Below are 16,587 nucleotides of genomic sequence, written 5' to 3'. Positions count from 1 at the left end.
TGATCCAATTTTGCATTTTTAAAAAAAATTTATTTGAAAGAGTTACACAGAGGGAGAGACACAGAGAGAGATCTTCCATCCTCTAGTTCACTCCCCAAATGGCTGCAATGGCCTGGGCTGGGCCAGGCTGTCACCAGGAGCCAGGGGCTTCATGTGGGTCTCCCAGTGGGTGCAGGGGCCCAAGCACTACATTCTTAGAGCAAGAGTCTTAAGATGTGTAAAGGGCAATAAGTAGTGATATACAAAGGAGCTATAAAAAGTTAATGGAAATTTCCTATAATGAAAACACTGCATGGTTTCAAAGATCTTTTGCACCAAAGAAAAAACTTTTAATTCCATTTTTCCGTGAATATTTTGAAGTTCTCTGTAGGTAGAGCATAAATAGATAATGTGTGTGTTTATGTAATATATACTATTTCCTTACTCCCACAATTCTTTTCTTCCCCAGAAAAGAAACCCAAACAATTTTAACATCTCTAGCCAAGAACATATTTGCTGAGCTGAAGTTATAGGTGTGGAGTACATAATGTAGAATTGGTTAAAGTGTTATTTGTGAAAATACAAGAAAAAAATTTATTTAGGGGCAGCCATTGTGGTGCAATGGGTTAAGCCATCTGCTTGGAACCGGCCCCTTGGGATACCCACATTCCATTTGGAAATGCCTGGGATCCAGTCTCACCTCCACCTTCTGATCCAGCTTCCTGCTATGTGAGATAGCAGATAGCTCAAGTACTTGGGTTCCTCCCATCCACACAAGAGACCTGGATGGAGAGGAGCCCTGAGCTTCTGGCTGCAGCATGGCCTAACCCTGGCTCCTGTCGGCTTTTGGAAAACAAACCCAAGAATGAAAGATCTCTTCCCCCTCTGCCTTTCAAATAAACTTTTTTTAAAAATCAAAGATATTTCTTTCTCCCTTTCATCTCTTTCTCTCCTCTTTCTTTTTTTCTTTTTCTTCCTTCTTTGAAAGGCAGAGTTACAGAAAGAGAGGGAAAGACAAGAGAGATCTTCCATCTGCTGGTTCACTCCCCAAATGGCCACAACCAGGGCTGGGCTGGGCCAGATGGAAGCCAGGAGACTGGAACTCCATTCAGGTCTCCCACGTGGGTGTCAAGGGCCCAGCGGGTATCAGGGGCATATGGGTGTCAGGGGCCTAGGCATTTGTTCCATCTTCCACTGCTTTCCCAGCTATTAGGGAACAGCCAGTACTTGAATCGGTGGCACTCATAGGGGATGCCAGTGTCTCATGCATCTGCTTAGCTTTGTGCCACAACACTGGCCCCTCAAACTTTTTTTTTTTTTAATTTGACAGGTAGAGTCATAGAGAGAGAGAGAAAGGTCTTCCTTCTGTTGGTTCATTTCCCAAATGGCCACTACGGCCAATGCTGAGCTGATCCGAAGCCAGGAGCCAGGTTCTTCTTCCTGGTCTCTCATGCAGGTGCAGGGGCCCAAGCACTTGGGCCATCCTCCACTGCACTCCCAGGCCACAGCAGAGAGCTGGACTGGAAGAGGAGCAACTGGGACTAGAACCTGGTGCCCATATGGGATGCTGGCACCGCAGGTGGAGGATTAACCAAGTGAGCCATGGCGCTGGCCCCAGCCCCTCAAACTTTGAAAAGCATTTTATTCAAAGATGGCTATAAACAAAGCAGGTACTTTCATACTCTAGCTTTGAGGACGCACAGGAATATTAGATGTGTGCAAATGGTTCTGCTCCAACACATTTATTAACTGACTATTACCATAGTCTCAGACCAGAGCAGTCCAGCATTCTGGGCTCAGAGGCAAACACGGACTCCAGTCACATGGGGAACAGACCTGCTCTCACCAAGTCACATGTATTTACCCACAACCACCGTGCCTGTCCTTCCTCTCACATACACAAGTGCCTTAGGGAACCCTCACTTGGATTCCAGATAACCACAGAACCCCAGTACAGCTCAGCATCCAAAGAAATTTCTCATGCTTCTTTTGTCACTTGTCACTTCTCCTTTTGATCCAAATTATTTGGGTTTCTGCTGTGTTTTCTTAACAATAAACTCTCTGAGGCCAGGAAACATGTGGGCCAATGTCAGATGCCCCATAGCAGGTTGCATAACAAGCGTTCTTCAAAAAGGTCATGGAAAATGGAATTACAAGGTAAGTTTACTTTAGCATGCACAAAAAAACTTGAAATTGAAGGTTAGTGATTTTTTATAACATTTTCCATGAAATTTTTTAAGCTCCTCATAATTTACTGCTTAATAAGGTGTTTGAATAAACGTGGAAACACAAAAGAATGTGCCCAGAATAAAGTCACGGCAAGCTTCTGACATTTGTGGCAGGCCTCCTGGCCTCTCGCTAGGAGACCCACACAGCCTTGGAACCCCTGAGCAGGTCGGGACAGGGGGCTGGGGGTTGGGAATGGGTGGGAAAATGGGAGCCCAAAGGGTTTGAGGTAGCAATGAAAAGACTGGAGCTAATGAACTTGGGTGTGGGTGCAGATCTTCAGATTGCCCAGCCCTGGGCACCCCTTCTCGCCTCCCACCACAGCACATGAGTGGATTTGGGATTTCCTGGGATTTGGGGATCTAGTCCAGACCACAGGACCGTTTCTAGGGAGAGGGTAGCCAGTGCACTCTCCATGGACTGAACTGTACTCAGGGCTTAGAGGGGGTGCATGTCCTTTCCTGAGAAATGCTAGTCCCCTGTGGCCACAGCAGCAGGTCTCTGGGAGAGGCAGGCTCACAAGGCATCGTTGACCAATGGTGGTGTCCACATGGGGGCTTGGAGGGCTGTGGGCCTGGCTGCCCTGTTGAGGCCTAGCCCAAAAGCAGCCGCTCAGTCATCTGTGGTGCTGAACAGCTCCCGCATGAGGGGGGTGGCGAAGGGGTGTGTGTCCTGGATCCGCAGCAGCCGCTGTGTGTGCTGGGCGTTGATAGTACGAAGCTCAGTGAGGACAGCCATGATCTTCAGGAACAGGAAGCTGTGGGCCGGCCGGGGCACAGGTCAAGGATGCAGCCACCCTCTCCCAGCCCACCACCCGGGGACCGCCTTGAGGCTGGCCAAGAGACACGGCTTGACTGAACACCTTAAGCTTCCCTTTCAGCATGGGGGTTCAAGTGGCAGCCATACTCTCCCTACTCCCACCCCACCGCAGGGCTGGAATCCTGGCACAAAGGGACCTCAGTGGGAAAATCCAGACACTGAGGCACAAACAATGCAGAGGTAGTTGTGTGGTGAGCAGTGGGGCAGGCAGCAGCTCACTGCCTTGGTTAAAATCCAGGGGCCAGGTCCAAGCAGAGCAGACGTGCAGGTCGAGCACTGCAGGCTAAAATCCCTGCCTGGCTCCAGCTCTGAACCTAGCGTGGAAGACACACCACACCTGTCAGCTCCCCCAAGATGAAAAAGAAGCATCTCCAGCCTAGGGGCTCCACCCTGGGGAGGCCTGAGCAATTACAAACACTGCCGCTCCAGCAGCCCAGGACACTGGGCCAACACAAAAGCTGCTGCAGGCCAGGTAAGGGTTTCAGTGGTAAGTTCACCCCGTGCTGGCCTTGGTGTCAATCCTTATGGCCTTGGGCTCAAAGCAGGCCAAGCTCATTCTTGGGTCTATTGACAACAGACTAGGCACTAGGTAGGCCCCAGACTAAGCACTTAGGACCACTGATGGTGTGAAGTGTCTGGGAGTTGAGATCACACACTGAGGAGTTTCCCACCCGCTGTGCAGGTGCGCTTCCTGCCTGGTCAGCAGTCATGGAGAGTTGTACTTGGCACTTGCTTTGGCAGCTCCACCACCTGCAGAGCCTTGGGCAGCAGCTTGCGCCTCGCCCCCTTGCAGGATGGTGGTGGTGTCCACCTCCTGGCAGTGTTTGGAGGATTAAAGATGATGTGGTCCATGCAAAATGCTTCTGATCGATTGACTATGATCGATTTATTTATGATTAGCAGTATTAGTGTGACCATTCCTATCATTGTGGGGTTCCAGCTATTGCTAGAAGACTCTGCCAAAAGACCCCAAAGAATATCTGGCTCTTTCCACCTCTTGATGACCACACTAGTAGGGAAGGCGCCGCGCAGAGAAACATCCTAGCAATCAGACACAGCCCCTGGCCCTCCCTAGTTTTCCCCAGGACTTGGCTGGCACTGGGGCTGAGTGGGCAGAAAGCCTCAGGGGAGGTCACAGTCTCCAGACTGCTCTCCCAGAGAGCCCTAGGCAGACAGAGCCCCAGGGAGAAGCCCCCCATACCCACCCCGCACCCTTCCTCCCTCTCTGCTTGTGCTCACCGGTGGGTGGGCTGCGGCCGACTGCACTCGATGTAGGCTTTCAGGGTGATGGCGAATCGCTCCTGAAGCTGGTCCACCACTTCACGCTGCACCACACCTGGGCGGTCTGGCGGGGAGGGGAAAGCAGTGTGGGGCCAGCCAGGCAGTGGAGCCCAGAGCAGGAGCCGCCAGCTAACCAGGTGCCAGAGCAGGAGTCACCAGGCGGGAAGGGAGGGAGGACTTGGGCCTTGCCTCAACCCCCCTTCCCCGGCCCAGGGAGAAACCAGCCAGAGTTCCCATGCTGGCTGTGCAGGGAGTGTGGAGCAAGGGCTGGCGGCTGGCACCTTTCTTGAGGAGGGCAGATCAAGCTGAGGGTGCCAGCAGCCCGGGGAGGCCATCACCTGGGGAGAAAAGGGAGATGGCCTGCATCAGCACGTACTCCTCCTTGTGCAGCTGCAGCTTCTTCAGCATGTAGTGGAATTTCAGCAAGGGGTCCACAAGAAGTTGCTGGAAGCCTCCTGAGTATGGATGCAGGAAGGAGGGGCAGCTTTTCAGGATGCAGAGCCAACACCCAGCCTTCCCTCACCAAGGCCCATCGCCCGGTCTTCCTGCCCTTGGTCCCAGACCCCAAAGACCCTGGCAGGGGGCCCTTCCTGCCCCAGCTGTTGGCTTTCCCTCCCCCAGCCAGGGCAGGCAGGCATCCTGCAGGCACCTTCAGGGTCTTCCACGCAGTAGGACAGCCGACCACACTCCCAAGTGCCAGTCTCTGCGTTGAACACGGTGTTGAATCTCAGGAGGCACAGCTCGAGGGTGGCTCCCTTGAGCAAGGAGATCTGGTCCTCGATGGGCAAGTCCCTGGCAGCAGGGAGGGGGAGGGGATGACAGCTCCCAGGGAGGCTGCCCAGAGGATGGCTCCAGGGCTCATCCCCACAACACAGAATATGCATTGGGGGCGGGGTCAGGGAGGTGAGGTAGGATGGGCGCCCATCCCTGGGGATTGATGCAGCTGCAGATGCTTCCTGGTTGCCTCCCATCTCTCTCCCTCACAGTCCTCTCCTGCGACCTTCACTGCTCACTCACTCAGTCTGGCATCCAAGTTCCAGGCAGCCTGGCCCATCTGCTCCAAATACCCACCCAGCCACTGACCTACCCCTGACAGCTCAGCGCTGGCCTCACCTGTTCTACCTCACTTCCCACCACCCTTGGAATGATGGCTCTGGCCGCCTCACTGCAGTAAACACCCTGCTAGTTCTTCAGGCCAAGCTATGTCTTTGGTCCTGCCATGAATCTTTCCAAGCACAGAGTCCTCCCGCAGGTGCCACTCCCTTGGCAGGAGCTCCATGTGGCTTGCCGCCCATGCTTCCTGCTGTCTCTGTTGGATTTAACAGGTGCATGCTCCTATTTCTGCAGCCTGGAGGTGTTGAGCCCCACTCCCAGTGCCTAGCCATGATGCTGCATAATAAGCCTCCATGGTCAGCCTTCCTATCCGTCCACCCCTGAAGCCATCATTCCTGACACGCAGGAGTCTCTGGGAGCCTGGGAGGGACGGCCTGCAGCGCCACCTCTCAGGAAAGCCCCACCCCGGTTATGGTCTCCTGAGAACTTCATGCCCTGTGCTCCTCACACCCAACCTTGTTTTAGGTCCATAAAACTGAGCTATAAAAGCCAGGGTGTTGACCTTATTCTTCTGTGTCTTCCCAGTGTATGGATCAGGACCTGGTAGGGAGCTGACTCTGAAGTTTGCATTCTGTGATTTTCAAATCTGCCATCTACCACTGATTAGCTGGGACCTTGTTCAAGTTTCTTAACCTTGGTAAAGCTCGGTTTCTATCTGTAGAAGGAAGGTGACAGTGAAGCCTAGGGTCTGTGTGCTCGAAACTGATGGGCACCAGGCAAGCCTTTACCCTAAGACACCTGTCAAGATGCCCGCTGAAGCTTCCCCATCACAAATCTGAGTACCTGGGTTGTCAGATGCCTGGCTCCAGCTCCTGACTCCAGCTTCCTGCTAACGCAGACCATGGGAAGCAGCAGAGATGGCTCAGGTAGCTGGGTTCCTGCTACCCACTTGAGAGATCTACACTGAAATCCTGGCTCCTAGCTTCAGCCCAGCTGAGTTCCAGCACTTGTGGAAATACTGAGTATAAACCAGTGGATAGGAGCTCTCCATCTCTTCCTCTCTCCCCCTCCTCCTCCATGTGTGTGTGTGTGTGTGTGTTCCAGCCTCTCAAATAAACACATTTAAAAAAATATTGGAGAAGCAACAAACGACCTCTTCCCCTGGCATTACCCTGTGGATCAACATGTATCCACAGGGATCTGCCAATGCTCAAATTGCTAAGTAGCCTTCTGCCCTTGCTGCCTTGATCGAAGCTGCTGCAACCTGAACCCACTCCAGCCTGTTGCCACCCTCACCCCAATAAACCAGCCTTTCCTGTCACCCACAGGGCCACAAGGGGACCTGTGGGCTCCTGGAACACACACAACCTGCCGATGAAATCAGGGAGTCCTTGCATGTTGACTCAGCCCTGTGTGATCAGGCTGAGGAAGTCAAGGTGGCCAACCCTTGGGCTGACACACAGCACCACCCCAGCCCTAGCAGACTGCATCTCATGGATAGGAGCTTCCCAGGCCTCCTGCTGACCCAGCAGTCCCACGCTTGTGCGCTCCACACCTGGCCCCAGGGAGACCCAGCCGTTTGGCCCTCAGGACCACCCACCACCCCCCAGAGCCTTCTCAACCTTCTCTTGGAAGCAGCCTGCTGGAGCCCCGCACCTGTCCCTCGCTCTCTACCCACATTCTTCACTCTCTGGACTTCCTACCAACTCATTCTTTGCTCTAGAACGGCTGACGTGAGATTCCTGCCCTTACAAGGGAAGGAAACGCTAGGGAAAGGGGTTACTATCTGAAGTCCTCCACGGGCCATGCGCTCGTGCGCTCCTCAGACATTTTCTCACGTTATACACCAGTCCTGGAAGAAGGCATTACTGGGGAGGCGGAGATGCAGCTGCATTACATGGCAGGCCTACGGGCACAAAGCTAACGGGACCTGGAGCCAGGCCTCTATATTCTACAGCAGCACTGGTGTCCTAGGGGCAGAGTTAAAGCAGGATCTTTTGCGCCCATGCCTCCCAAACTCAGGGGGCTCTACCCCAGGCCCTTGAGCCACTTGGCCATTTTTTGTTCTTCTCCACAACCCATTCCCCCAGCCTCATGTCCTACCTGAAGTAGGAGATGACTTTAGCAAAGTTGATGATGCCTTTGAACATGTAGGTTGACATGTCAGCCAAGTGGGGCAGCAGAGAAAAGAGCTTTTTCCCACTTCTGTCAGCTGGGGGCGTATAGTTCCAGACGCTGCCGTCTTCCCCCCGCAGCTGCAGAGAGAGCTTCATGGTGCCCAGCTCTTCATGGATCTGTCTCCACCTGCCAGCCTCTTCCTCCGTTAGGACCTGCAGAGATTCTGGAATCTCACAGCCACTGCCAAGTACCTCCGGCAGCTGGGACACAGCCAGGAGGTGGAGAGAAGAGAGACAGCATGTGTTTCCTAGGCCCCCACACGGGCCCCAGCCAGCCAGCCACAGCCCGAGAGGATGCTCGGCTGCCGGTGCTTATTCCTGCATACAGGCGCGTGAACTCAAGCCCCCGCACATTTCTCCTCTCCGGCCTTTTCCCAAATGGTGCTTTCGGGATTTAGGCAGTTGCGGTCACGCACAACCCTGCCCAGTGGGAATAAAAGGTGAGAGGGTGTCCACCCATTCTACGTCCCCAGCATCCCAGACACTGAGCTCAGACAACCCAAAGAGGGTTTGGGGAGCTACAAACTGAGAGAGCAGACCTGAGGCCCGTGCGTGGGCTAACCTGGGTCTCTGAGATAGCTGAGTACAGGGGGTGGGAGACTTCTGGGAGCACAGACGGGGCTAATGAACACCTGCTCACATGATCACACACACACACACACACACACACGCACACGCAACAGGTCTTGACCCTACGTAGACAGAGCTCTGAATGCCAGCAGCCCATGGAGCCTCTTAGCTCTTCCTCCATCTCTCGCTCATATCCAATCCCTACCTGCTGCAGACAGAGAGAGAAGCCATTCTCACATTGAGCCAGTGTTGGACCACCTGGGGGTCTTGCCCCTCCCCGGAGTTTCAACTGAGCTGGTCTGCTTGGATTTGCATTTCTAACAAGCCCCAGGGGATGCTGATGTTGCTGACCCAGGGACCACACCTGCAGGAGACTTGGCAATGAGACTGGAGCTTTGAGGAGTGAACCCAGAAGCGGAGCCAGCCCAGAGACCTCCTACCCGAAAATTCTTGAAATGGGAGAAGGTGGTGTCAAAGGTTTTCATCTGAGCGTCCATCAGCTCCTCAATTATCATCCGCTGCTCTCCCGTCAGCCCTTGCATTCCCGGCGGCTGAGCCTCCATCCGTTCTCTCTTCTTCCTCTTGATCAGAGCCCGTCTCTGTGCCACGGCCACATCGGACATGATCACTGCGGGGACATCCGAGCAGGCTCAGCTCCCGGGGGGGCCCCTGCAGAGCCCTCTCAAGGCTACAAAATACGTTAGGTGAAAGGGAGAGTGCTGACCGCAAGGAGCTCCCCCTTGTCCACACTTGGGGTGGTGGGCACGGGATCTGTGGGTTCCTCTGGAGAAACACCTGTGTGAGGGCAGAGGTGAGGCGGGGCTGCGGTGCTGCCCCCTGCAGTGGATTTGTGACCACACTGTGGGGCCCTGGGAGAGTGCAGGCTTCCACTTAAAAGGCACTGGGTTTACAGGAAGCTTTTGCCATTGACCATGACCTCACACAAGCTCCTTAGCCTCGCCTGCCTTAGCCGCGTGCCCTGCACACTGGAGCAAGGATGCTTGTGGTGCTGTTAGGATAAGGCGCACGCAGGGGACCAAAGAGAGTGCCTCCACACATGTTCAGTAAATGGCCCTGAGAGGATTATTTTCTCGTGAATGACGCAGAGACCCCCGAGGGCTCTGAGTCTACAAGACCCTGGAGAGCTGGGACTACTGCCTAGCAAGGAACAGCAACTCTGCTGTTTCCTCTATACCTGGAGGAGGCCACTCGTATGTGCAAAGCCCAGCTGCTGGGGTGCTTGGAGTGGGCAGATCCGCACACACAATCCTTACTCTCAGCCGGCTGCAGGCCAGGCTCCCTGCCTACGTGGCTAGCGAACCGGACCCCTAAGAGAGGCTGCCTGGGGCGGGGCCGTGAGTTTACAGAAGACCAACACAGCCCTGGTGACTCTAGCCCTCCCCTCACCGTCCCCACCGCCTCCCTGTTGCCCACCCCAGCCTGACTCTCAAGAGTCACCTGGAGGGGCCGGGCTGTGGTGCAGTGGGTTAATGCCCTGGCCTGAAGCACCGGCATCCCATATGGGCGCCGGTTCGAGTCCCGGCTGCTCCGTTTCCGATCCAGCTCTCTGCTGTGGCCTGGGAAAGCAGTAGAAGATGACCCAAGTCCTTGGGCCCCTGCACGTGCATAGGAGACCCAGAAGATGTTCCTGGCTCCTGGCTTTGGATCATCACAGCTCCGGCCGTTGTGGCCAATTGGGGAGTGAACCAGCAGATGAAAGACCTCTCTCTCTGCCTCACCTCTTTCTGCATAACTCTGACTTTCAAATAAATAAATAAATCTTAAAAAAAAAAAAAAAGTCACCCGGAGGCAGAAATGCGAGTATACTAATGTGGAACAGGCAGCACAGACCACCCCATGTCGCCTGCCTGCCGGCAAAACAGTTCCCCTACACAGAGATAGCATCTGAAAGACTGGGGGCCATCCCTCCTTATCCGCGCCTCCCCTTCCTCATTTGGTTGTAGCACCAGGATGAGGATTATGAAGAGGCGGAAAGCCCACCACGCCTCCCAGAGAGCGAGCTACAAGCCCTCCAGCACCCTTCGCATGCGCGTGGCTGCCTCTGGCCCATGCAGCAATCTCCCACGCGCCCCTGGGTTCTCCGGGAACGTGGGCGCACGTGCCACACCCTGTGCACAGGTGTCCCTGGGCGCGCCTGCGCGGGGCACGCCTGACTTCCCCCACCCGCCCGCTCTGGGGACCCGCTGCTCACTCTCCTTCTTCATGCCGCTCTCCAGGCATTTGCGCAGCCGGCAGGCCTGGCACTGGCGCCGGGTCTTCCGGGTGATCTCGCAGGCGCCCTTCCGGAAGGGGCATCTCAGCCGGGCGTTGCGTTTCACGGTCCTCCTGCGGGAGAGCGGGAGCAACGGGGTAGGGGCTGCCGCGGGGCTCCCAGGCCGCGCCCTCCTCTCTTCTGGGCTGCCACGCGAAGGTTGGGGTTCTTCCCTGGGGTTCCAGGACTCAGCTAGAGGAAGGAGAACGGGGAAAGGGGTCTGCCCTGCAACTCTCCCACAGGAAGCCCCTGGGCCACTCTCTGGGCCGCTTAGCCCCAAGCCCCAGATCCCTGTCCCCTGCCCCTGCCATCCCCCCTCCTTCACACCCTTGCAGTGTTTCCATGGAGATTGGCCTCTGCCCAGATTTCTCCTTCTTGGACAAGGAGGCCCGAGGAAACTGAGGCCAGGAGCATGGACGCACAGGCGGCCGCCTTGCCCTACAATCCCACTTCTGGATTCCGGGGTGGGTGGATGGGTGGCCAGGAGCAGCCAGAGGAACTGGTTATCCATGCGGAGGCTTTTCTTCCTCGGAGGACAGGGTGGGTTCTCCTGATGGTGGGAGGAGGCAGAGAGCCTGAGCCCCTGGCTCTGTGCTCCCTTAAGGGGAGCCAGTGATGATGTCAGAGCTGTCCAGTAAGATGGCGGAAGAGAGACATGGAAAGCACCGCGCCAATGAACTCAGACTTCCTGTTAAGAGCGGCAACACATTTTCCTCATTGTGAAGCTAGCGGAAGGCTCCGTGCTGGGGCTGGGACTTTTCAGTCCTTAATCTTCTGGTCCTTCCTATCAGTAGGGGGGCTTATTTTATTATCTTTTTCACTTATTTTCTGCCGTTCTAACAAGCATCCCCCTAAATGTACATGAATACTCACGCGGTGCATTTTTGAATTCTGTACTTTCACTGACTGACCGTCTGGTTTCTTTCAAGAATGCATGAAAAGATGAAAGAGGGATCGTCATGGAAGGGCACCTTCCCCGAGTAGAGCGGGAAGACCGAGGATGAGGGATTTCTCTGAGATGCAAACGGCTTGGCTCCGGCGAGACTAATGAGAAGCCTTTGGCTGGTCCACCACCCCACACTCAGCCTGGGGACGGATCAAGTGGAGGTCCTGTGGCATTGCCCCGCAGGCTCATGGTCGACCCAGTGAGAGGGACCCAGTGTGCCGATGGTGGCAGGTGGGTGAGAGGCAGAGGGGTAACTACCTGAAAAAGCCCTTGCAGCCTTCACATGTCAGGACGTTGAAGTGGTAACCATTGGCCTTGTCCCCGCATACACGGCAAGTCTGGGGCCCTTCCTCCTCGTCTGCACTGATGGTGGGCTTTCCACCCATGGAGTCTGCTTCATCACAGCGCGCAAGGCCAGCTTGTTTCCCACTGCCTTCAGATAGCACCTCCAGGTTGGTTTCTGGGCCTCTTGGGCTAGAAGCAAACAAATAAAACAGCCACATGGAATGAAATGGTTGTACAGTGACAGGCCGACCTTGGAACCCTCTGTTGCCTGTGTGTGTGTGTGTGTGTATGTGTGTGGCATTTCAGTCTGATGCTGCAACCAAGAGCTGACGGCTCATGGAATGAATATGAGCGGGGGCTGATGTTATCAAAAAAGATGTGACCGAGACATTCTGTGTACAACAGTAGGGCCTAGGAGAGGACATAGGAAAAAGAGCATGGGGGAGAAGGGAAGGAAGGAAGGGGGAAGGGAGGACATGAGGCTGTCTGGTTTGGATCAGGGAGGGGATTCTTGAGTGGGTTGGGGTTAGGAAGCTGTGAGTTGGTCAGAGGGAGCAGCTTGTGGGAAAGATGACTTACGCAAGGTGATTTCTGGGATAGAGGAGATCCAGGGAGGTTGGTGCCTCAGGTGTGGTAGGGCCCAAGATCCCAGAGAGAGCTGGAAAAAGTGGGCTTTCCCCCGAGGAACCAGGCAGCTAGGAGCCAGAACCACAGTGCAGGAGAAAATGGCCTGTGCCCTGGCAGAGCCAGGGCTTAAGTGGATTTCGAAGAACTCGTGCCGGTCATTACTCAGGATGTCCTCCCTGGCTGAGATTCTGCACGGGACCTGCACCGAGGACAATGAGTGGAAGCTGGAGCCTGTCCCGTTCACTTCACCCCTCAAAACTCTCTCCAGGCACTGATTGCTAAGGCCAACCACACCACCGATGATGCTGCCTCTTCCAAAGCCCACATAAAACTGGGAGTGAAATTTCAGGACATACACTTCTACTTCTAATACCATGACAGATGATGGATGCCTGACAGTTCCACCTATGAAGTGACTAAGAAATTAATCTGTCCCTGAGCTTGGCCCTCCAGAAATCAGAATAAAATAGGCTGACTGGAAACTCGAACTGAACAGGTACGCAGGGGCTCGCCCCGATTTTTCTGATCAGAATGCTTGCAGACAAACAAGTATACTTGGAGTGTTCACAAAATCCTCAACCCTCGAATCTGATTTCAAGTGCTCTGGAGTTGGTCGCTGCCCTGGACACTCAGCGAAGTGGATGCCAGTCCTCATCCCACTTTCCAGCTGGGCACCAACAATCACACACATAATTCCCGAGAAATGCAGGTGAACACAAATCATGAGTCAAAGATGAACCCAGCACCATGAGCACGAACCAGCAAAAACAACTAACAGTAGAATGAGACCACAGAGTATGTTTAAATGAAGATGCTGAAGACATTAAGTAAAGATGCAAAGACCATAAAACTACCTGAGCAGATCCGAAAAAAGGAAAAAAAATGACTATCAAAATGAGCAATAACTGGGTGGTGAATGACTCACCTGCCAATAAGACCCACAAAATCATTTGGTCTGGCCCTGCCAAGGCAACCACAGGCAGCACATGAAATTATAAATCTATAGCAGGCTCATTTTTAAGATGATAATTTTGTATGGCCTACAAATGACAATGTCTTGGGAGTTAGAAAAATCTAAATACAACTAAAGTAAGCATCAAGGGATGTCAGGAAGTGGACAAAGTTTCTCTAAGGTTCTGTGTTATTCAAAGAAAAAAAGGAAATAACTTAGATTTTTATTAATAAGGTATGCTTATTTTTTAAAGATTTATTTATTTATTTGAAAGTCAGAATTACACACAGAGAGAAGGAGAGGCAGAGAGAGAAAGAGGTCTTCCATCTGTTGGTTCACTCCCCAAATGGCCGCAATGGCCAGAACTGTGCCAATCTAAAGCCAAGAGCCAGGAGCTTCTTCTGAGTTTCCCACGCGAGTGCAGGGGCCCAAGGACTTGGGCCATCTTCTACTGCTTTCCTAGGCCATAGCAGAGAGATGGATTGGAAGAAGAGCATCCAGGACTCGAACCGGTGGCCATATGGGATGCTGGAACTTCAGGCAGTGGCCTTACCCACTATGCCACAGCGCTATCCCCATTGATTAATAAAGTATGCGTCTTAAAGTGTCAAGGTAACCAGTAGAAATCTAGAAACAGAATGCATAACTTGGAAGCTAGTAGAAAGGGAGAAAAATGGAAGAAAAAATGCCTGAAAGGAGGCAGCTGGAGATAGAAAAAGAAACTGAAAAGGTGAGGCAGATATGAGAGACCTTAAGACATTCACTGATTCACTCCGCAGATGCCCACCAACAGTCAGGCCTGAGCTAGGCCAAAGCCAGGAACCAGAAGCCAGGAGCTTTATCCAGGTCTCCCAGACCCCTGGGCCAATCTTCACTGCTTTCCCAGGTGCATCAGCGGAGAGCTGAATCGGAAGTGGAGCAGCTGGGACTAAACCACATGGATGCTGGTGGTGCGGGTGGTGGTTTATCCTGCTGTGCCACAATGCAGAGCAGATTAGCGTTCAGTGTAGACAGATGTGCACCAAGTGCGGAAGGGTGTACTGGGGAGTCATCTCATTGAAAACAGGAATGATGTGGCTTACAGAAAACTGTTGAGAGGATTAGAGGGGTCACCCAGACGGAGCAGCCACCCTTCTCCTCTCTATGGAGTGCTTCTCTGACTGCCTCCATGCTGGGTAATGGAAACGAGGAGTCCTCATTTTCCCGATTAAAAACAAAGACAACAGCAAAAAAAAAAAAAAAAAAAAAAAAAAAAACCACACATTAAAAAAAAAGAAACCAAAACCTTTTAAAATCCAGGAATAGAATGACTCTTTCCAGTGTAAGACAATCTTTCTTACCAACAGCCTATAACATACTCTGTGAAGAAACACTGGAGTTATCTTCAGTGGAATCAGAGAAAAAATAAAACATCTGCTTTAAGAATATTGCAAATAATTAGTCAGGGAGTGACCTAATTCAGTGAGATATGAGACCAGTAAAAAATAAGATACAGCTCTTACAAATCAGGTACAATTAACATTAGGTAGAAACTGTAAGAAAATCAGCTGAAAACTCAGAAAATTAGTTAGTGTTCAATAAAAAGATAGGATACAGAATAAATACGTAAGAACCAGGGGCCAGCGCTGTGGTGTTGCCGGTTAAAACTGCGTCCCATATGGGCGCTGGTTTGAGTCCTGGCTGCTCTGCTTCTGATCCAGCTCCCTGAGCCCCTGCATCCACACGGGAGACCTGGAGGAAGCTCCTGGCTCCTGGCTTCAACCTGTCCCAGCTCCAGTCATTGCGGCCATTTGGAGAGTGAACCATTGGATGGAAGACCTCTTCCTCTCTCTGTCATTCTTTCAAGTAAATAAATAAAAATCATTAAAAAAAAAAAAACTTTTAAAAAAGAATCAATAGCTCTCCTTTATATCATCAATAAAATATCATAACCTGAACATATGTTAGAGTTGGATTGCTCTTGCCACCCCAAAAACGCTCCAAGAGACTTTCTCTCATGCAATTAACAAAGGGTAAGGTTTATTGATGATCCGACATGTCGGGGCCCCCGTCCCAGTACAGGCGAGTGGCCCCAAATAGTCTTGGGCTGGGGTTTTTATACACATTTAAACAAAGAAAATCAATCATTGCATAGATCAGACAGAGGTATAGGGTAAACAATTGATACAAGTTAAGTGATTTTACAACCAGTTGATTTATGAATACAGGGAGTACAGGATATCGAGTAAGGGCCTGATTAGACCTCAGAGAACCATATGGCCTATACAGGGAGTATCAAAAAGCCTCCTATTGCCAAAAGGGAGGGCCACACAACAAACACAACAAGGTTGCAGGAACTGCCTTGATGATACCTAGGAATGCAGCCGAATGGCAATAAGGGACACATGGTGGGGTCAGGGGTCCAGGAGGCAGAGAGATATATGGTGACTTCTTCTATCTCACTTAGGTGAAACTAAGGTTACGCTCACATTGGGGTAATTTACTGACTAACTTTACAGAGAATGGCTATGCAGAGCAAGTCTAACGAGGTCAGGAAAGTTCACCAGAGGAGGTTGGGGGGGGGGGCGGCTTTTAACTTTTTAACCCTTCACATACGCAATGGGATTGAAAACCCAGTGTCTGGGAAGAGTAACAAGAAATGCATGGGTAGAGAGTAAAATAAATTCCCAAACTCTGAAGGGTATGAAAGGAAAGAGATACTTAACATTTAGCATTTTGAAGATGTCCAGTTTTCCCAAATTACTTTATAGATTTGATATAACTAACAAATTTTTACTTTTTCTGCTATTTAGAAAAATCAGGACTTTATTTGGGAGGAAAATGGGGAAAGGAAAAAAACTCCAAACAATTTGATGAGAATGAAGGGAAATCATCCTACTAAATCATAAAACCCATTATGAATCTGCAACATTTAAGGTAGCTATTGCTTGTGAAAAACTTTAAAAAAAAATTCTCAGTGGGGCCAGCGCTGTGGCGTAGCAAGTAAAGCCGCCGCTTGCAGTGCCAGCATCCCATATGGGCTCTGGTTTGAGTCCCAGCTGCTCCACTTTCCATCCAGCTCTCTGCTATGGCCTGGGAAAGTAGTAGAAGATGGCCCAAGTCCTTGGGCCCCTGCACCGCGTGGGGAGACCTGGAGGAAGCTCCTGGCTCCTGACTTCTGATCGGCATAGCTCCGGCCGTTGCGGACAACTGGGGAGTGAACCAGTGGATGGAAGACCTGTTTCTCTCTCTCTCTCTCTCTCTCTCTCTCTCTCTCTGCCTCTCCTGCTCTCTGTGTGTAACTCTGACTTTCAAATAAATAAATAAATCTTTAAAAAAAATTCTCAGTGAATGAGAATAGATGTTAGAATTTAACATACAATGAGTTTGTCATCACAAAACAATGAAAAGTATTCAATAC

General features: G+C 52.0%; 1 protein-coding gene across 1 annotated transcript in view; it reads right to left on the bottom strand.

Moving 5' to 3' along the window:
* Positions 1 to 2,414: 2,414 nt before the first annotated feature.
* NR1I2 (nuclear receptor subfamily 1 group I member 2) overlaps positions 2,415 to 16,587 on the bottom strand; it is a 36,641-nt gene continuing 22,468 nt past the window's right edge. The window contains 8 exon segments of the mRNA NM_001082067.2: positions 2,415 to 2,962; positions 4,264 to 4,369; positions 4,644 to 4,760; positions 4,955 to 5,097; positions 7,462 to 7,736; positions 8,546 to 8,733; positions 10,318 to 10,451; positions 11,582 to 11,797. Coding sequence (NP_001075536.1) covers positions 2,818 to 2,962; positions 4,264 to 4,369; positions 4,644 to 4,760; positions 4,955 to 5,097; positions 7,462 to 7,736; positions 8,546 to 8,733; positions 10,318 to 10,451; positions 11,582 to 11,709 — 1,236 coding nt within the window. The 5' untranslated portion in view covers positions 11,710 to 11,797 and the 3' untranslated portion in view covers positions 2,415 to 2,817.

This window comes from Oryctolagus cuniculus, chromosome 4 (assembly GCF_964237555.1).
Source record: "Oryctolagus cuniculus chromosome 4, mOryCun1.1, whole genome shotgun sequence".
NCBI lineage: Eukaryota > Metazoa > Chordata > Mammalia > Lagomorpha > Leporidae > Oryctolagus > Oryctolagus cuniculus.
Note: the sequence above shows the minus strand (reverse complement) of the source record. Positions and strands in the feature narration are given on the sequence as shown.